Raw genomic sequence first — 15,005 nt, forward strand, 5'->3', positions numbered from 1 at the left:
ATTGCAATATATGTTACTAACTTTATTACATTCTCTTTCCCCCAAAACTCATCCATCTCCCAAACTTTCCTATTTCTATCAAAGTCACCATCATCCTCCCAGTCACCCAGGTGTTGGTATCTTTGGCATAATCTCAATATCAAGTTCTGTTCCTCATTTTCACCCCACATACCTAGGCACTTGCCCAATCTTCTTGTTTCTACCTTCACAACATCTTACATCCATATTGTCTTCACCATTTATAGGGCCATAATCCAACTTTAGGCCCTCATCACTTCTCAAGTGGTACGTTAATAGTTTCCTGATTGTTTTCCCTGCTTTCTTTCCTCCAGTATGTACAGAGGTTTTTCAAATCTAAACTTATTTAACTTATTCTTGCTTCTATTTTTCGTACATTTTTGGTTGGTCAGTGAGTTCCTTGTGAAAATCTATATTGGTCTTTTTTAGATATCACTCCTCCTCTTTCCCCTGGCAATTTTTTTTTATTCAAGGAAGTAAATTTGACCTGACATCATTGCAACTTGGTACAATGAGATGGTGACTCAAATATAGCTCTGGAAGAATAGAAAAGGATAGATAAAAGAGAAGAGTATAGTAGCATTTTAAATTTACAAGATATAAAGAAACTCAAGAAACAAAGCAAGGAATCATGGTAGAGAACAAGTACATAAAAATCACAGGAGACAAAACAGAAGTGGTTTTGTTAAAGTATTTACAAAACATTTGGATAGAAATAATAAGTTTAGGAACTAAACCCATGCAGCAAGTACTTATTAAATGCCCACACTGGATGGTGGGGCTTAAAAAAAAAGAAAAGCCAGTCCCTATCCTCAAGTACTTTTCATTTTATTGGATAACAAACCAGTTCACAAGTTCTAATGAATGAAGCTACCATGTGCACAAAAACTTCATCTAAATTTTTAATATTTCTTGGGTGTAGCTTTCAACTTGCCTCTCTATCAATGAGCCAATCATTTGTCCCTCACTTTAACTATATTACTAGTCATATTAGTAAAACATAAAGTCACATCTTCGTTGCTATGTCACTATTTAATTCATCCCCAGGCCTTTTTCATGTGGTCTATTATTTATCCCTAATATTCTCTATTGTCTGTATTTCTTTTCATCCAAATATAAAACTTAACAAGTATTCCTATCAAGGTGTTGATAACTAGGTATAGTTCACAATGTCTAACCTTTTTAGAGCTTTTGGATCCTAATTTTATCATCCAGTAAATTGGCTATCCTTCCCAACTTCAAGGCCAATTCACAGATTAAGAAACATTTGAGGCCATCTATGTTTTCAACTTAATCCATTAATAAACATGTTGAACACTAGAGGACAAAGGACAATTCCTGGGAGTACTCCACTATGATCTACTTCCATGTTGATGGTAATCATTATCATCATCACCAATATTAATATATCCCTTTAATTTGAAGATTCATATATATATAAACTCATTTGAATCCCCAAATGACCCTTAGTACTTTCTTAGATATTTCTTCTACTCTGATTAAACTTTCTTCCTTTCTCAATCTTGACTACATATACTTAAGTCAGGTTAAGCTTCATACTGTTCTGTGTTCTTAATTCCTTCTCTCTCATTCTATAATCCCCTTATCCCTTGCCAAACTTTAGCTTTAAATTCCTCCTAGCATTTGCTTCCTCTATGTATGCTGTGGTATGGATCCAGAAGTCACATAACACTGCTTAATGCATACATTACAAATTCATGTTGTCTTCAACTTCAACTGAGCTCTCACTGAAGCAAGGCAATCCATTTAGTCTTCCCTAATTGCTCTCTAACTCCCTGCAGAAGCTATTCCAAATCTTCCTCTTCCCCTTTCCTCCTTACTTTTCCCTATTTACTCAAGTGCTTTTCTTTCTACCTTAGAACATTCCCACATCTTGCTCAACTTCAAAAAAATTTAACTACATCCTACATCTTCTTTCAAATTCACATAACCATATTACCATCTACCCCAAATCTTCCCTATCTGTTCTAAAAGGTTATTGTAAAAGACTTTACTAAGTGCCTTGCTAAAACCTAGGTATATATTATATCTATGACATTTTCCTCATCTTCCAGTCTATTAACCCTGAAAGAAAAAGGAAATGGGGTAAATTTGGCATGGCCTGTTGTTGATGGATCTATAATGACTCTTATTAGCAACTTTCCCTTCTACATATTCAACTTCAGTTAAATTTGATTCACCAAACATATATTAAGTCCTTATCCAAAGGAGGCTATTAGGTGATGAGCAAATGTTCTAGCATAGTATTTTTATTATTAAAGCTTTTTGTTTTCAAAACATATACATGGATAATTTTTCAACATTGATTTTTGCATAGCCTCGCGTTCCAAATTTTCCCCTCCTTCCCCCTACCACCTCTCTTAGATGGCAAGTAATCCAATATATGTTATACATGTTAAAATATATGTTAAATCCAATATATGTAAACATATTTTTACAATTACCTTGTTGCACAAGAAAGATTAGATCAAAAAGGAAAGAAAATAAAATGCAAATGAACAGAACAAAAAGAGTGAGAATATTATGATCCACATTCAGTTCCCACAGTCCTCTCTCTGGGTGCAGATGGCTCTCTTCATCAAAAGATCATTGGAACTGGCCTCAGTCATCTCATTATTAGAAAGAGTCATGTCCATCAGAATTGATCATTGTATAATATTGTTGTTGCCATGTACAATAACATAGCATTTGTTTAAAAGATTTTATTATTAAAATAATTTAAATGTTGCTAGCCCTCAATTTTATTATCTTTAAAATAGAGATCTCCAAGGTTCTTTCTAGCTCTAAAATTCCATGACCTTTGTAACTTATGACGTAGGGCTTTTCTAATGAATTAGGAGACCTGTTTTTTAGAAACTCCTTTGTCATCAATGTATGACTGAGGGCAAATAATTTAAATATTCTGATCCTCAATTCCATCATCTTTAAAATGATGGGATAGATCTACATGATCTTTAAGGTTCTCTCTAGCTCTAAAATTCTGTGATTTTTATCCCAGAACTTTAGCAATACAGAATTCTTTAAAATCTGATTCTTATTTAACAAAAATGTTTAACAGTTCATTTTTAAAAAAGTGGATTATGAAATATAAAATTATTTTAATATATTCCACAAGATCATGAAATCTTAATATTACCATTAAATCATTTTGGTTTTTTATTTAGACCATGGAAGCAGGACTCTCAGAGGTAAAAAATGAATTACAGTCACGTGATGATCTCTTGAGAGTTATAGAAATGGAACGATTACAGTTACATAGAGAATTATTGAAAATAGGAGAGTACCAAAATTTTCAAGATAATCCAAAAAGGTATGTTCTTTAATTCCAATATTTATTTTTAGAGGCAATCATTAAAGTCATAGTTTTTGTATGTTTCTTTGGGATTTATTTGATGTAAGAATAAAAAAAATCCATCTGCTAATTTATATGCTTATAGATAATACCATATTGGTAATTTAAATATATATATATATATATATGTTTAATATTAGAGATTATACAATATTGGTAATTTAAATATATATATATATATTTAATAGGGGGCAGCTGGATGGTGCAGTGGATAGAGCACCAGCCCTGAAGTCAAGAGGACCAGAGTTCAAATCTGGTCTCAGACACTTAACACTTCCTAGATGTGTGAACTTGGGCAAGTCACTTAACCCTAGTTGTCTCAGCTGGGGAAGTCACTTAACCCCAATTACCTCACTACACACACACAGACACACACACACATATATATATTTTTAATAGTTGGTTATTTAATCTTCAGTTTTTATTAAAAATGTTGGATTTAGCCACTAGATATTAGAATATATCTAAACACACATTTCATTTTAGTAACAAAGTATCTCAACATCTTTTTTTTTAGTGGGTTTTTTTTTACTTTTTGTATGCAAGTTGATTAAGTAGTAGCAATTTTTAAAAGATTTTATTCCTGCTACCCTATAATTACCAATCTTTATTTCACAAATGCTATTTTGATTTCAGCCTTTATATCCATTGCCTTGCCATGTCACACTGAAAACTCATTAGCTTTTTACCTATTTAGAATCATACAATTATGTGGATATACCAGGTTATACAGAGAAATTTGGACAACTAAAGATCATAAAATGTTTTTACTTATGAATAGGTAATTTAACTGCTTGATTTACATTTCTCTGATATGTTGATTCTCATTAGTGCCTTTTCTCAGATTGAAAAAGTTAACCCAGGATCAAAGTTAGGCTTTTAAGAATAACAGTTACATGGTAAAATGGTATTTTTACTGAAAGTTCAACATTACATTATAGAGGTAGTAATTATAATTTACATACCATGAGAAAGATAGTAAAGATCAATCTTACTTATAGTTTTGAAACACGGATGAACTTTTTGATAAACTATAGCTCCTTGGACAAACCCTGAGGTATCCTCAATATTAAATGGCAAGATGTAAAAATTATGTCCTGGAATAACAATTTACCAGTATAGAAGGAATTCTATTTAGTCTTTGCAACAAATTATATAATGGTAATTTATCAAACAATCAAATAATCCATTTATTTAGTGTCTTATATGTACATCATAGTCATTCATTCCAGCATTATCTCTAACCATGGAATCAAATATTTTTTTTGAGGAAAAGTTGAGGTAACTGGTGATGTTTATTTATTTGTAACCTTTTGTAAATTTAGTATTTTTAAATTTCCCCCCAGTTATATGTAAAAACAATTTTTAACATTTGTTGAGTTCCAGATTGTTTCTTTCCCTTCCTCCCTTCTCACCTTACCTCATTGAAAATGCAATGGATTTGATATAGGTTATACATGTGTATTCATGCAAAACATTTCCATAATAGTTGTGTTGTGAAAGAAAACAAACAGCAAAAAAAAAAAAAAAAAAAAAAAAAAGCCTTCAAGAAAAAAATTTTTAAAGTATGCTTCAATCTGTATTCAGACAGCATCAACTTTCTGGTTATGATAGCATTTTTCATCATAAGTCCTTCAGAGTAGTTTTGGATCATTGGATTGCTGAGAATAGCAAAGTCATTCACAGCTGATCTTCCCACAACATTGCTGTTACTTTGTACATGGCACATTTTACTTTGCATCACTTATGGATGCCTTTCCAGATTTTTCAGAAGGTATCCTGCTCTCAAATATATTTTGTAAGCAAGACTATGACATTGATTTCAAAGTGTTAGTGATATACCCCTTATGTTGCTGATTTTCCCTTAAAAGTTTATTTTAGATTTATCATTCATGAAAGAATTTGAAGACATATTTGTATTTTCAGTCTAGAATTCTGAAGATTATTTGCATATTTTTACATGTTTTACATATTTTAACATATTTTAAATTAACTGTATAAAATAGTATGTTTAAATGCTCTTAGCATAGTGCCATATATGCAGCAGGTGTTTAATAAATGTTTGTTGATTGAGTAATAGTCAGAAGACTGGGCTTCTTGCTCTATTTATGTGACTATGGGCAAGACAATCCTTTGGGGCCTCAGTTTTCTTCCTTTTTTTTAAATATGCATTTGCTTCACTATTTCTGAATTACATTTAAAATGTTTTTAACATTCTTTTTTAAATTTTGAGTTATAAATTCTCTCCCTCCCTCCTGCCCTTTCTATTCCTTGAAAAGGCAAACAGTATCATATTGATTATACATGTAAAATCATGTAAACATATTTTTATATTAGTCATGTTGCAAAAGAAAACACACACAAAAAAATCCTCAGGAAAAATAAAGTGAAAAAAGTATACTTCAGTCTGCACTCAAAAGTTTATTAATTTTCTCTTACTAAAAATGGATACCATTTTTTATCATGATCCTTTTGGAATTGTCTTGGATCATCATCTTTTACAGTTAATCAATTTTCAATCTTTATCACTGTGAAAAGATCTGCTATAAATATTTTTGTACATATAGGTCTTAACTTTTTTCTTGGATCTCTTTGCGATTATGGACATAAGCAACAGTATTGCTAGATCAAAGGGTATGCACAATTTTGTAATCTTTTGGACATGATTTCAAATTATTTTTCAGAACAGTTGGGCCAATTCACAAACTTTATCAACAGTGCATTGGCTTTGGTGACCTGTTTTCCCATATCTTGTCCAGCTTTTGTCATTTACCATTTTTGTCATGTTAGTCAATTTGATCAGTGTGAGGTGCTATCTCAGAATTATTTTGATTTTCATTTCTCTAATCAATAGTGATTTAGAGCATTTTTTCATGTCAATGGTTTTGATTCTTCTGAAAACTATCTGTATTCTTTGACAATTTATTAATTGTAAAATAGCTTTTATTTTAATAAATTTGGCTCAGTTTCCCTATATAGTTAAAAATAAGGCCTATATCAGAGAAATTTGTTGTAAAATTTCTTGCCTGCTTTCTAAGTTTGATTACATTTGTTTTACTTATACAAAACTTTTTCTATTTCATGTACTCAGAATCATCTGTTTTACTTCCCATAGTTCCATCTTTTTTTTTATTTGGTCATAAACTTTTCTCTATATATAATATGACAGGCAAACTTTTCTTTTCTCACTTAAATTACTTATGGTATCACCCTTTATGTCTAAATCATTTGCCCATTTTGACCTTATTTTGAAGACACTGGTTTATACCTAGTTTCTGCCATATTTTTTCCCAATTGTCCCCAAAGTTTTGCCAAATGGTAAGTTCTTGCTCCCAAGGCTTGGATCTTTGAAATTATCAAATAGTATATTATTATGATCATTTACATCTGTATATTGTGTACCCAACCTATTCTTCTGATCTTCCAACTCTTTCTTAGCCAGTAAAAAGTTGTTTTGGTGATTTTTATTCAGTCATTTTTCAGTCATGGTCAATTCTTCATGACCCTATTTGAGGGTTTCTTGTTAAAGATAGCAGAGTGGCTTGCTAGTTCCTTCTCCAACTCATTTTATAATTGAGGAAACATAAGTAAACAGGGTTAAGTGACTTGTCCAGGGTCTCACAACTAGTAAATGTCTAAGATCAGATTTGAGCTCACAAAAAGGAATCTTCCTGATTCCAGGCACTCTATGTATGGTAGCCCTGTGGCCACAAGTTATTTAACCTTGTTTATCTCAGTTTCCTCATCTATCCATCACCTATGATCCTACTTTAAATTCTTCCCTTTACAACTCATCCCCATGAAGTATTCAACATCCTACGTGTGAATAAGTGAAATATCTTTTTATTGCCTGTAAATACTGATTATGTTCATGAAAGCACTATGTATATCTAAAAAACTTTACTAGTGAATGAGGTCTGGATGTTCTAGAGTTTGAATTCCTATTGCAAATGTTTCCAAAGAACTACTGAATTTACCCTACAAAATTGTTACTAAATACAGGTCTTCAATGCATCAGCAGATTATGACTTCCCCTGATTTGGGCTACTATGAAGCAAATATAATAATGGTAACGGCAAATCAGGTTGTTTGACCTTTATTCATTATTTTATTTTAATTTGAAGGCTTGAGCCATCTTATTCACACATCCTCAAAGAACCAGAAAGAAAAAAGAAAGAACTATTCTCCTTGACAGCTGACCAGGCAAATCAGGAAAAGGAATTGAACAAGGTAAGAAAAATTAGTTGAATTTTTGAAGGTAGGTCAAGATGTCTGTCTCCCTCACATTGAAAGCGGAGAAGATTGCTTTTATTTCTTCCTTCAATTTTCAATATTTCTTCAAATTATAGCCTACGAAGTGTCTGCTTCCAACATTTCTTTGTCTCTTTCATATATGCAGAAAAATAACATAGCACATCTTTAGCTACTCATTTCTTAGCTTTAGAGAGAATACTCAGGGATACCCATAGTCTCCTGCAAAACCATGGGACAAGTACATGAAACATTCATCCAGAGATGATGTGCTTCCATTTAAGGGAATAGACATTCTCTATTACCCTTCTGGTAATTATTAACTTTCTTTCTTGTGTCATGGTACATTGCTTCCTATTCTGTACTCTGAGATCCAGACAAACATCTCTCTCTCAGTTCCTCTGATTCCATTTCTCTCTACATCCCCTCAGTTGCTAAAGCCTTTATTGCTTGATTACCTTACATATTTAGATTCATGGTTCTTTTGTATATGTTTGTACTAGTGCATATTGTCCCATTACTCTGCTCCTTCTTGCCCCGCCCCAAACTCAGAATGTTAGGGAGTTTTTCTTCTGAAGAGTAGGGATTGTCTCCTCCTTTGTACTTGTATTCCCCATGCCCAGCAGAGTGCTTAGCACATAGCCAGTTCTTGATAAATACATGATTGATTGATTGATAAAATAGGGATAGGCTTCTCCCCAAGGGTTTATAAAAGCTTAATCTCTGATCTTTGGTACTAAGATTCAGGCATGATATACCTTGTTTTATGATTTTAATTGGCAGTTAAAAAAATAACTGGAAAAAATATAGCATAGCACTAATATCAGAACTAGGCCTCCATTGAAGTCCCTGTTTTAGGCTTCTTATTGATTTCTTGAAGACTCTGACATTGGAGCATAAGTTCTTTTTTATTATTTAATTTTTCCTAATTATATGCAAAAACAATTTAAACATTTTTTTTTAATTTTGAGTTTCAATTTTTTTCCTTAGCTATTGTCCCTTCAGCCCCTGCAATTTTACATAAGTTATAAGTATACTGTCATACAAAACACATTTCCATATAAGTCATGGTGTGAAAGAAAAACAGACAGGAAAAGAAAAAATGAAGAAAAAGTGTGCTTCAATCTGGAGCACAAGTTCTAGAAGTTTCAACTATCCTTTGGCCATAAGCTTGGTAAATGATGTGTCTATTATCAGAAAACCAGCCTCCCCAAAGAGCAGGGGTGCCCATCATCAGAGTACAAGAAGCACAGTGACTCTTAAATACTAACAGTATTTAAGCTAGTAATGGAGGAGGTTAGCACACTCTATTGTGGGCCTTTCCAAGTCATCCAGTTTCTCTCAACTGAGCTCTATTGCATCCCATGGTTCAAAAAAAAAAACAAAAAACTAGTGTATATTAATGCTAAGCTACACAGGAGGATTTTTAAAACTTTTGATGAGAGAAATATTGTAAAATTGGAGGGAGGCAAATTGTCCCAATTCTTCCAACTATAGGACCCTAGGCTTGACATGACAGGCTCTCAATTTGCTTGATTTGATTTTTATTTGATTTTTAGGGATATAGATTTGGCTGAAGGACTTCTGAGATTCCCTGAAAGCCAAAATACAGATTTTTGAGCTCCTAAATAGTATCTTTTATATTATTTTCTGGTAAAAGTTATTGTTGGTGATATACCATTACCCATTTTCATCCACCATATAGCTCTCCATTGCCTTTTGGGTCACATACAATTTGTTAAGGTTTTTTTTTTTTAGGGAGGCAGGAGAAGCAATCAGGACTAAGTGACTTGCCCAGGGTCACACAGCTATTATGTGTTTAAGGTCCTATTAGAACTCAGGTCCTCCTAACTCCAGAGCAGGTACTCTATCCACTGTGCTACCTAGCTGCTCCCACATTGTTTTGATTCCTTAAAAAATGTCAACAAATGCGCTAATTTTTAAAAAATGTAAAAAAAATTAAATAAAAAAATATTGCTGGTATACCCTAACATTCCATTTGGTAAAGGTAAAATAAGCAAATTCAGGTGTGGTTAATCTGATTCTTACATTCATGGAATTAAGTAGGAAAATAAAACTTAGGGTAATATAAGATCCTATTGATATAGTACTATTTGTTATTGAGACAAAGATTATGATGGTCAGATCCCTTTATATTCTTGGAAAATACTAGATAATCCAATAATATGCAGGAAAGATAACAAATGAATTTTTTAAAAATAATTTTATCTTCCATGAAGTAACTAGTAGTAAATTTGTATTCTTTCATAGTTAAACCAATTCTAAAAAACTCTTTCTATGTTGTGTTTTATTTCTAATTTCAATTCTCAAAATACAACTGCTCAAAGTTATTTCATTCTGAAATAAGCATTTTCAATAAGACCTAAAGTCATTTGCAACACGAGTATATTAATCTTATTTAGAAAGTAATTTTAGGGGCAGCTAAGTGACACAGTGGATAGAGCATTAGCCCTGAAGTCAGGAAGACCTGAGTTCAAATATGATCTCAGACACTTAACACTTCCTAGCTGTGTGACCCTGGGCAAGTCACTTAAGCCCAATTACCTCAGCAAAAAAAAAAAAAAAAAAAAAAAAAAAAAAAAAAGTAATTTTGCCATATAGAGGAGGTTACTTTTCAATTTTCATGTTGTGAGAATAATATAAATAATATGGTACTTTTTATACTACTGCATTCCTTTTTATAGCTTAAGCATTTAATTTAAAAAACAAATATATGAAGGTAAATTCAATAAAACGTAATATTTTTATTAGTGAGGTAGATGGTAAAAATTAATCCTCTACCTTTTCTTCACTGCCCTTTTTTACAGCTTATATGAACAGCAAGAAATGATCATAAAAGAGCTTTTTATTCTTATTCTTTTTCTTTTTCTGGATTTTATTGATTTCTCTTTTATATTATCTACTAGAGAGAGGTATCAATGTCCTTCATAAGCCCAAAGAGAGTAATAAAGTTTAATTAATTGATCCACCCCCTCCCCTGGTTTCACCACTTTTATCATTTAGCTTCTTTTTGTAGGACCTCTCCCCTTATAAAAACCCGAGATTATAGGTTTAAAGCACTTAACACAATCCGTGCCTGTCATGACAAGCTTAATGAAAACTTGATTTTTCTTTCCTTCTTCCCATCCCTTCCCAGAGATAAAAAGTCTTTTTATTTTTTTCCCTTACTCTCAGTATAGTTGGGGTTTTTGAAGTTAGACAATTTACAGACAAAACTGATGATGGTTCAGTGATTTGGAATATAAAATACAGTAGTAGAAAACAGAAGGACCAAGGACTGGACTGCAAGGAGTCCCTAGGTCTTATGTATAAAGATTCTGGGCAAACAATATGCAGGCTAAATGGGGAAAGGAGGTTGTTAGGGTGAGGAGCAAAGTTAGTTTAGAATGAAAAATCTTTGTGCAAGGGATCAACACCTGGACACTTAATTTATTATAATTTATAAATGAATCTTAAAATGAGATTAAATTCTTTTAAATATGCACTTTGTTTAATATATTCTTAAATCTAATTTATTAGACATGAAACATGAAAATCAATGTGATGCATTTAATCACAAACATGAGACATATTTTTTCTTTTCTTGAACAAATCAGCTACAGATAAGAAATAATCTTTATCAAGAAGAACAGTCCCCCAACTCTGAGCAGGAAAGAATGAGGACTGAAATCTCTGATCTGACAGAAGAGCTTCATCAGAAGGAGATCACTATAGCAACTGTCATGAAGAAAGCCGCTCTTCTGGAAAGACAGTTAAAAATGGAGTTAGAGATAAAAGAGAAAATGTTAGCAAAACAACAGGTATGCAGAATGTCAGGGTCACTCTAGGTCATTCTCTTCCATCATAAATATTAGAATTTGTTATTAACTAAAAAAGACATTTAATTTTGTGCTATTAATTTCATTTGTGCCACTATCATATGAAAGTAATACTAGATACAATAAAAAAAAATCTTGGAACATAAAAAACAATTGAATTAAATTCACTAATGTGAAGTACTTTCCAATAATTAGTTCTTTGTTTACATCCTGTAGCTGTGTTCAAAGATTTGCTGATTTTGATTTCTCTATTTTTATTAAAATTTCTAACTTTTAAAATAATCCAATCAATCATAAGATTTGTTTTATTAGATTTCCTCCCTTGCTCCTGCTCCTACACTTCTTTATAGTGTTTTGTCTTGTTTTGCTAAAAATATTTTAAAAGTGAATATTAGTTAAGATTTATTGAATACCCAATGGGTAAACAATGATGCTCAAGGAAACAAGAAAACTTTGAAATTCCACAATTAACTATTGATATTATAGTAAATAACTTTAAAATGTTGTTTACTTAATATTAAAATCCTTTCAGCCTCTCATTCCCCTTTCAGTTACATAATGAAAACTCAGCTTTTTCTATGCTCCCCTCCCCAAATTCAGCAGCTTAAGAAGGATCTTCCTACTGAATTTGTGAAAATAGGAGGTAGTCCAAAGAAGAAATTGAGACACTTAAGAAAAGTCAGGTTATTAATAACATAGTTAATTATCATCAAGAGTACCATTCTTTATAAACAAAAATAAGACATATTATTTGCTTTGATCTAGATTTTAATAAAGTGATTCAACACTGTGAAAAGGAATGCAGAAGCTGATATCATTATGACCTTATTTAAAAAACAGATTTAAGAGAAATACAGTAGGAAAATATTATTGTCCTAAAGTAGGTCTTATAAAATAAAATAATTCAAATTAAGAGATAAAATTCTCGAGGAAAGCAAGGAAAGTCAGAACAACAGAACTTTAAAATTTTATATGGTAGGGTTTTGCCATATAATGTAGTTGGGTTCAAGAGACAAAAAGAATATGAGGGTGAGATGACTTTGTTAGGTCGCAGGATTAAAGCAGAAAGAAACCTTAGATATTGAGCCCAGCATTCTCATGTCAGACCTGAGAGGGAGAATGGATGGCTGATAAATAACAAAACCAGAATTTGGACCTTTGTCCTTTGATCCCAGATCCATTGTCTTTTCCATCATATCTCTGTGCTTTCCCATAATTTCACATCTATTAGAAAAGAGAGGTGACATACAGAAAGTTTAGACTAGAAGAGTAATAGAGAATCTTATGAATGTTTAGTTTTTATTATAGAATTAATCAGGAAAAGGAGGTAAGGTGGGAGCCAGTGAAACTGTAAAAGTAGGGCAAAGGGAAAATGTGTTCACAATGTAACAGGAGAACCTTAACAAGTATATTCATCTTGTTTCAGTTGTCAGATATGAGATATAAAGCTGTCAGATCTGAAAATACACATCTGAAAGGAATGATGGGAGATTTGGAGACTGGAAGATATCTGGTAATTTATTAAATGTGCCACACTCATGGCAGTTATTCAGTGTAATTATGTATATCTGCCTATAAACATTCTACAGAGTTATAAGTTATGAAGAGATGATTAAGGTTGCAAATACTCTTGCACATTTGGGTCTTAATCCTCATTTAGCTTACTTTTCCTTATATGCTGGAGGATTCATGTTTTTCAGTCAAGGAGAGGAAAGAAACCTTCCCTGCCTCCATCTTCCTTATTCTCTTCCAAGACTGGACTGATTTCTGGTCCAAGAATAGAATTGCAGAGCTCTGAGCCTTTCAGGTTTCTACAGCAAAGACGTCAACTCAGGATGCTTTTATTACATTTATTGCTGACTACTAAGGTTTTGTTGATTTTGAAACCCAATAAAGGAAACCATTTTATGGTATAAAAGTGAGAAATTTTCATTTGCAATCTTTTTTATGGTATTCTAATAAGTAACAATGGATTATTAATACTCTAAGAACCACCTTAGATGTGAATTAAAAATGTGTATCCAGTTGGGAAATACTACTATCATCACAATAACAGCAACCAGTCTTAAACTGATTTCTTAAAACTTGCTACCTTTAATTTCCATGACACTTCACTTCACCAAGACTCCTCCAATACTCTCCAATTATTCTTTTGTCTCTTGTTTCCTCTTCCTTCTGCTCCAGGGATATTCCACCAAGACTCACTACCTGGTGGGGTTCTTATGAGTATCAGATGAGATCAGATATATGTCAAAGCATTTGTGACTTAGTAAACATAACATTATTAAGGTTTAATTCTTGAGTCTCTGCTTTTTCTTCTCTTTACTTCCTTCTTCAGATCCAGGCAAGGTTCCATTGATCATTTCTCTATGGGTGACTCCAAAATCTTATGATTCCAATATTTGCCTTTTAGTTAAATTCCAAATTCACATCTCCAGCTTGTCAATGGAACATTCCCATTGGAAATTCATTGCCACATTACAACATGGGCTCTAGCAGAAATAATTTTTCTCCTACTTAAACCAGTTCACTTTTCCAACTGGAAAGAACACTGGGCTCAAGAATCAAGAGATCTGGATTCTAACTGTATGGCCTTGGCACACTCATTTTACCTTTTCTATCAGTTTCCTGTTTTGTAAAAGAGAGATCATTGTATCTGCTTTCCATAACTATTATGGTTGTTAATGAAGTAATGCATGTGTGAGTGCTTTCCAAGCAATAAAACACTATATAGATGCAAGACATTATTAAATTGATGCTTTCCTTTCCATACTGCTACCAGCCTAGTTCAGACCTTTATTGTTTACAGCTGAATTACCACAATAGCTCTGTCTGTTTTCTTTGCTCATAATCTCTTTCCTTCTTGAGCCTTTCTTGTCTTTACCTACAAGATTAATCTTCCTTAAAAATATATCATTTCAGTTCTCTCTGATCAAGATCCAATACTAGATCCCTATTGTCTATTATAGAAAGTCTAAACAGGAACCTGACTTCAACTAACCCATCCAGTCTTATTTTTTCTCCATTATCAAACACATGCCCTTTGATTTAGTTAGATTTGATCTTTTGATTGTCCTGTACATGTGTAGCTTTTTCTGTATCCAGTATGACCTTCTCCACAAAATGTAGGATGATTACTATAAACCCATCTCTTCATTCTCTGAACTTCTCTAGGAGTTAGTCTACATTACATAATTTAGCACTAAATTATATGCAATCTTTTATTTTTTTCTAAGTAATTGTTTTACATACATCCATTTTTGTCCCCTATTATGACTGAAGAGTAGAGACCATGGAAACCATCTTAAATACTTCTTTTGTATCACCCCATCATACCTGTGACAGAACTTAGAATGAATAGACTTAATTGATTGATATTAACACTAAGATTACATAAATAAAAATATTAATGAAGGACATTATTTATGTCATTCAAAAGATTAGCGTAAAAATGATATCAAGTCTCATAGCCTCCTATATCATATAATTATAATTTATATTATACTATTTATTGTTGTATTATT

At 32.2% G+C, this 15,005-nt stretch overlaps 1 protein-coding gene across 12 annotated transcripts in view; it reads left to right on the forward strand.

Annotated features, from left to right (window-relative positions):
* DEUP1 (deuterosome assembly protein 1) overlaps positions 1 to 15,005 on the forward strand; it is a 140,805-nt gene that overhangs the window by 83,419 nt on the left and 42,381 nt on the right. For 11 of the 12 annotated variants that reach the window (XM_031960988.1, XM_031960994.1, XM_031960986.1 and 8 more), the window contains 4 exons: positions 3,204 to 3,349; positions 7,516 to 7,621; positions 11,260 to 11,463; positions 12,908 to 12,994. In XM_031960988.1, coding sequence (XP_031816848.1) covers positions 3,204 to 3,349; positions 7,516 to 7,621; positions 11,260 to 11,463; positions 12,908 to 12,994 — 543 coding nt within the window. Of the gene's footprint in view, positions 1 to 3,203; positions 3,350 to 7,515; positions 7,622 to 11,259; positions 11,464 to 12,907; positions 12,995 to 13,181; positions 13,416 to 15,005 lie in introns of those variants that run through there. The other variant, XM_031960992.1, reaches the window with a different exon arrangement.

The sequence above is a fragment of the Sarcophilus harrisii genome, chromosome 3, assembly GCF_902635505.1.
Source record: "Sarcophilus harrisii chromosome 3, mSarHar1.11, whole genome shotgun sequence".
Classification (NCBI taxonomy): Eukaryota; Metazoa; Chordata; class Mammalia; order Dasyuromorphia; family Dasyuridae; genus Sarcophilus; species Sarcophilus harrisii.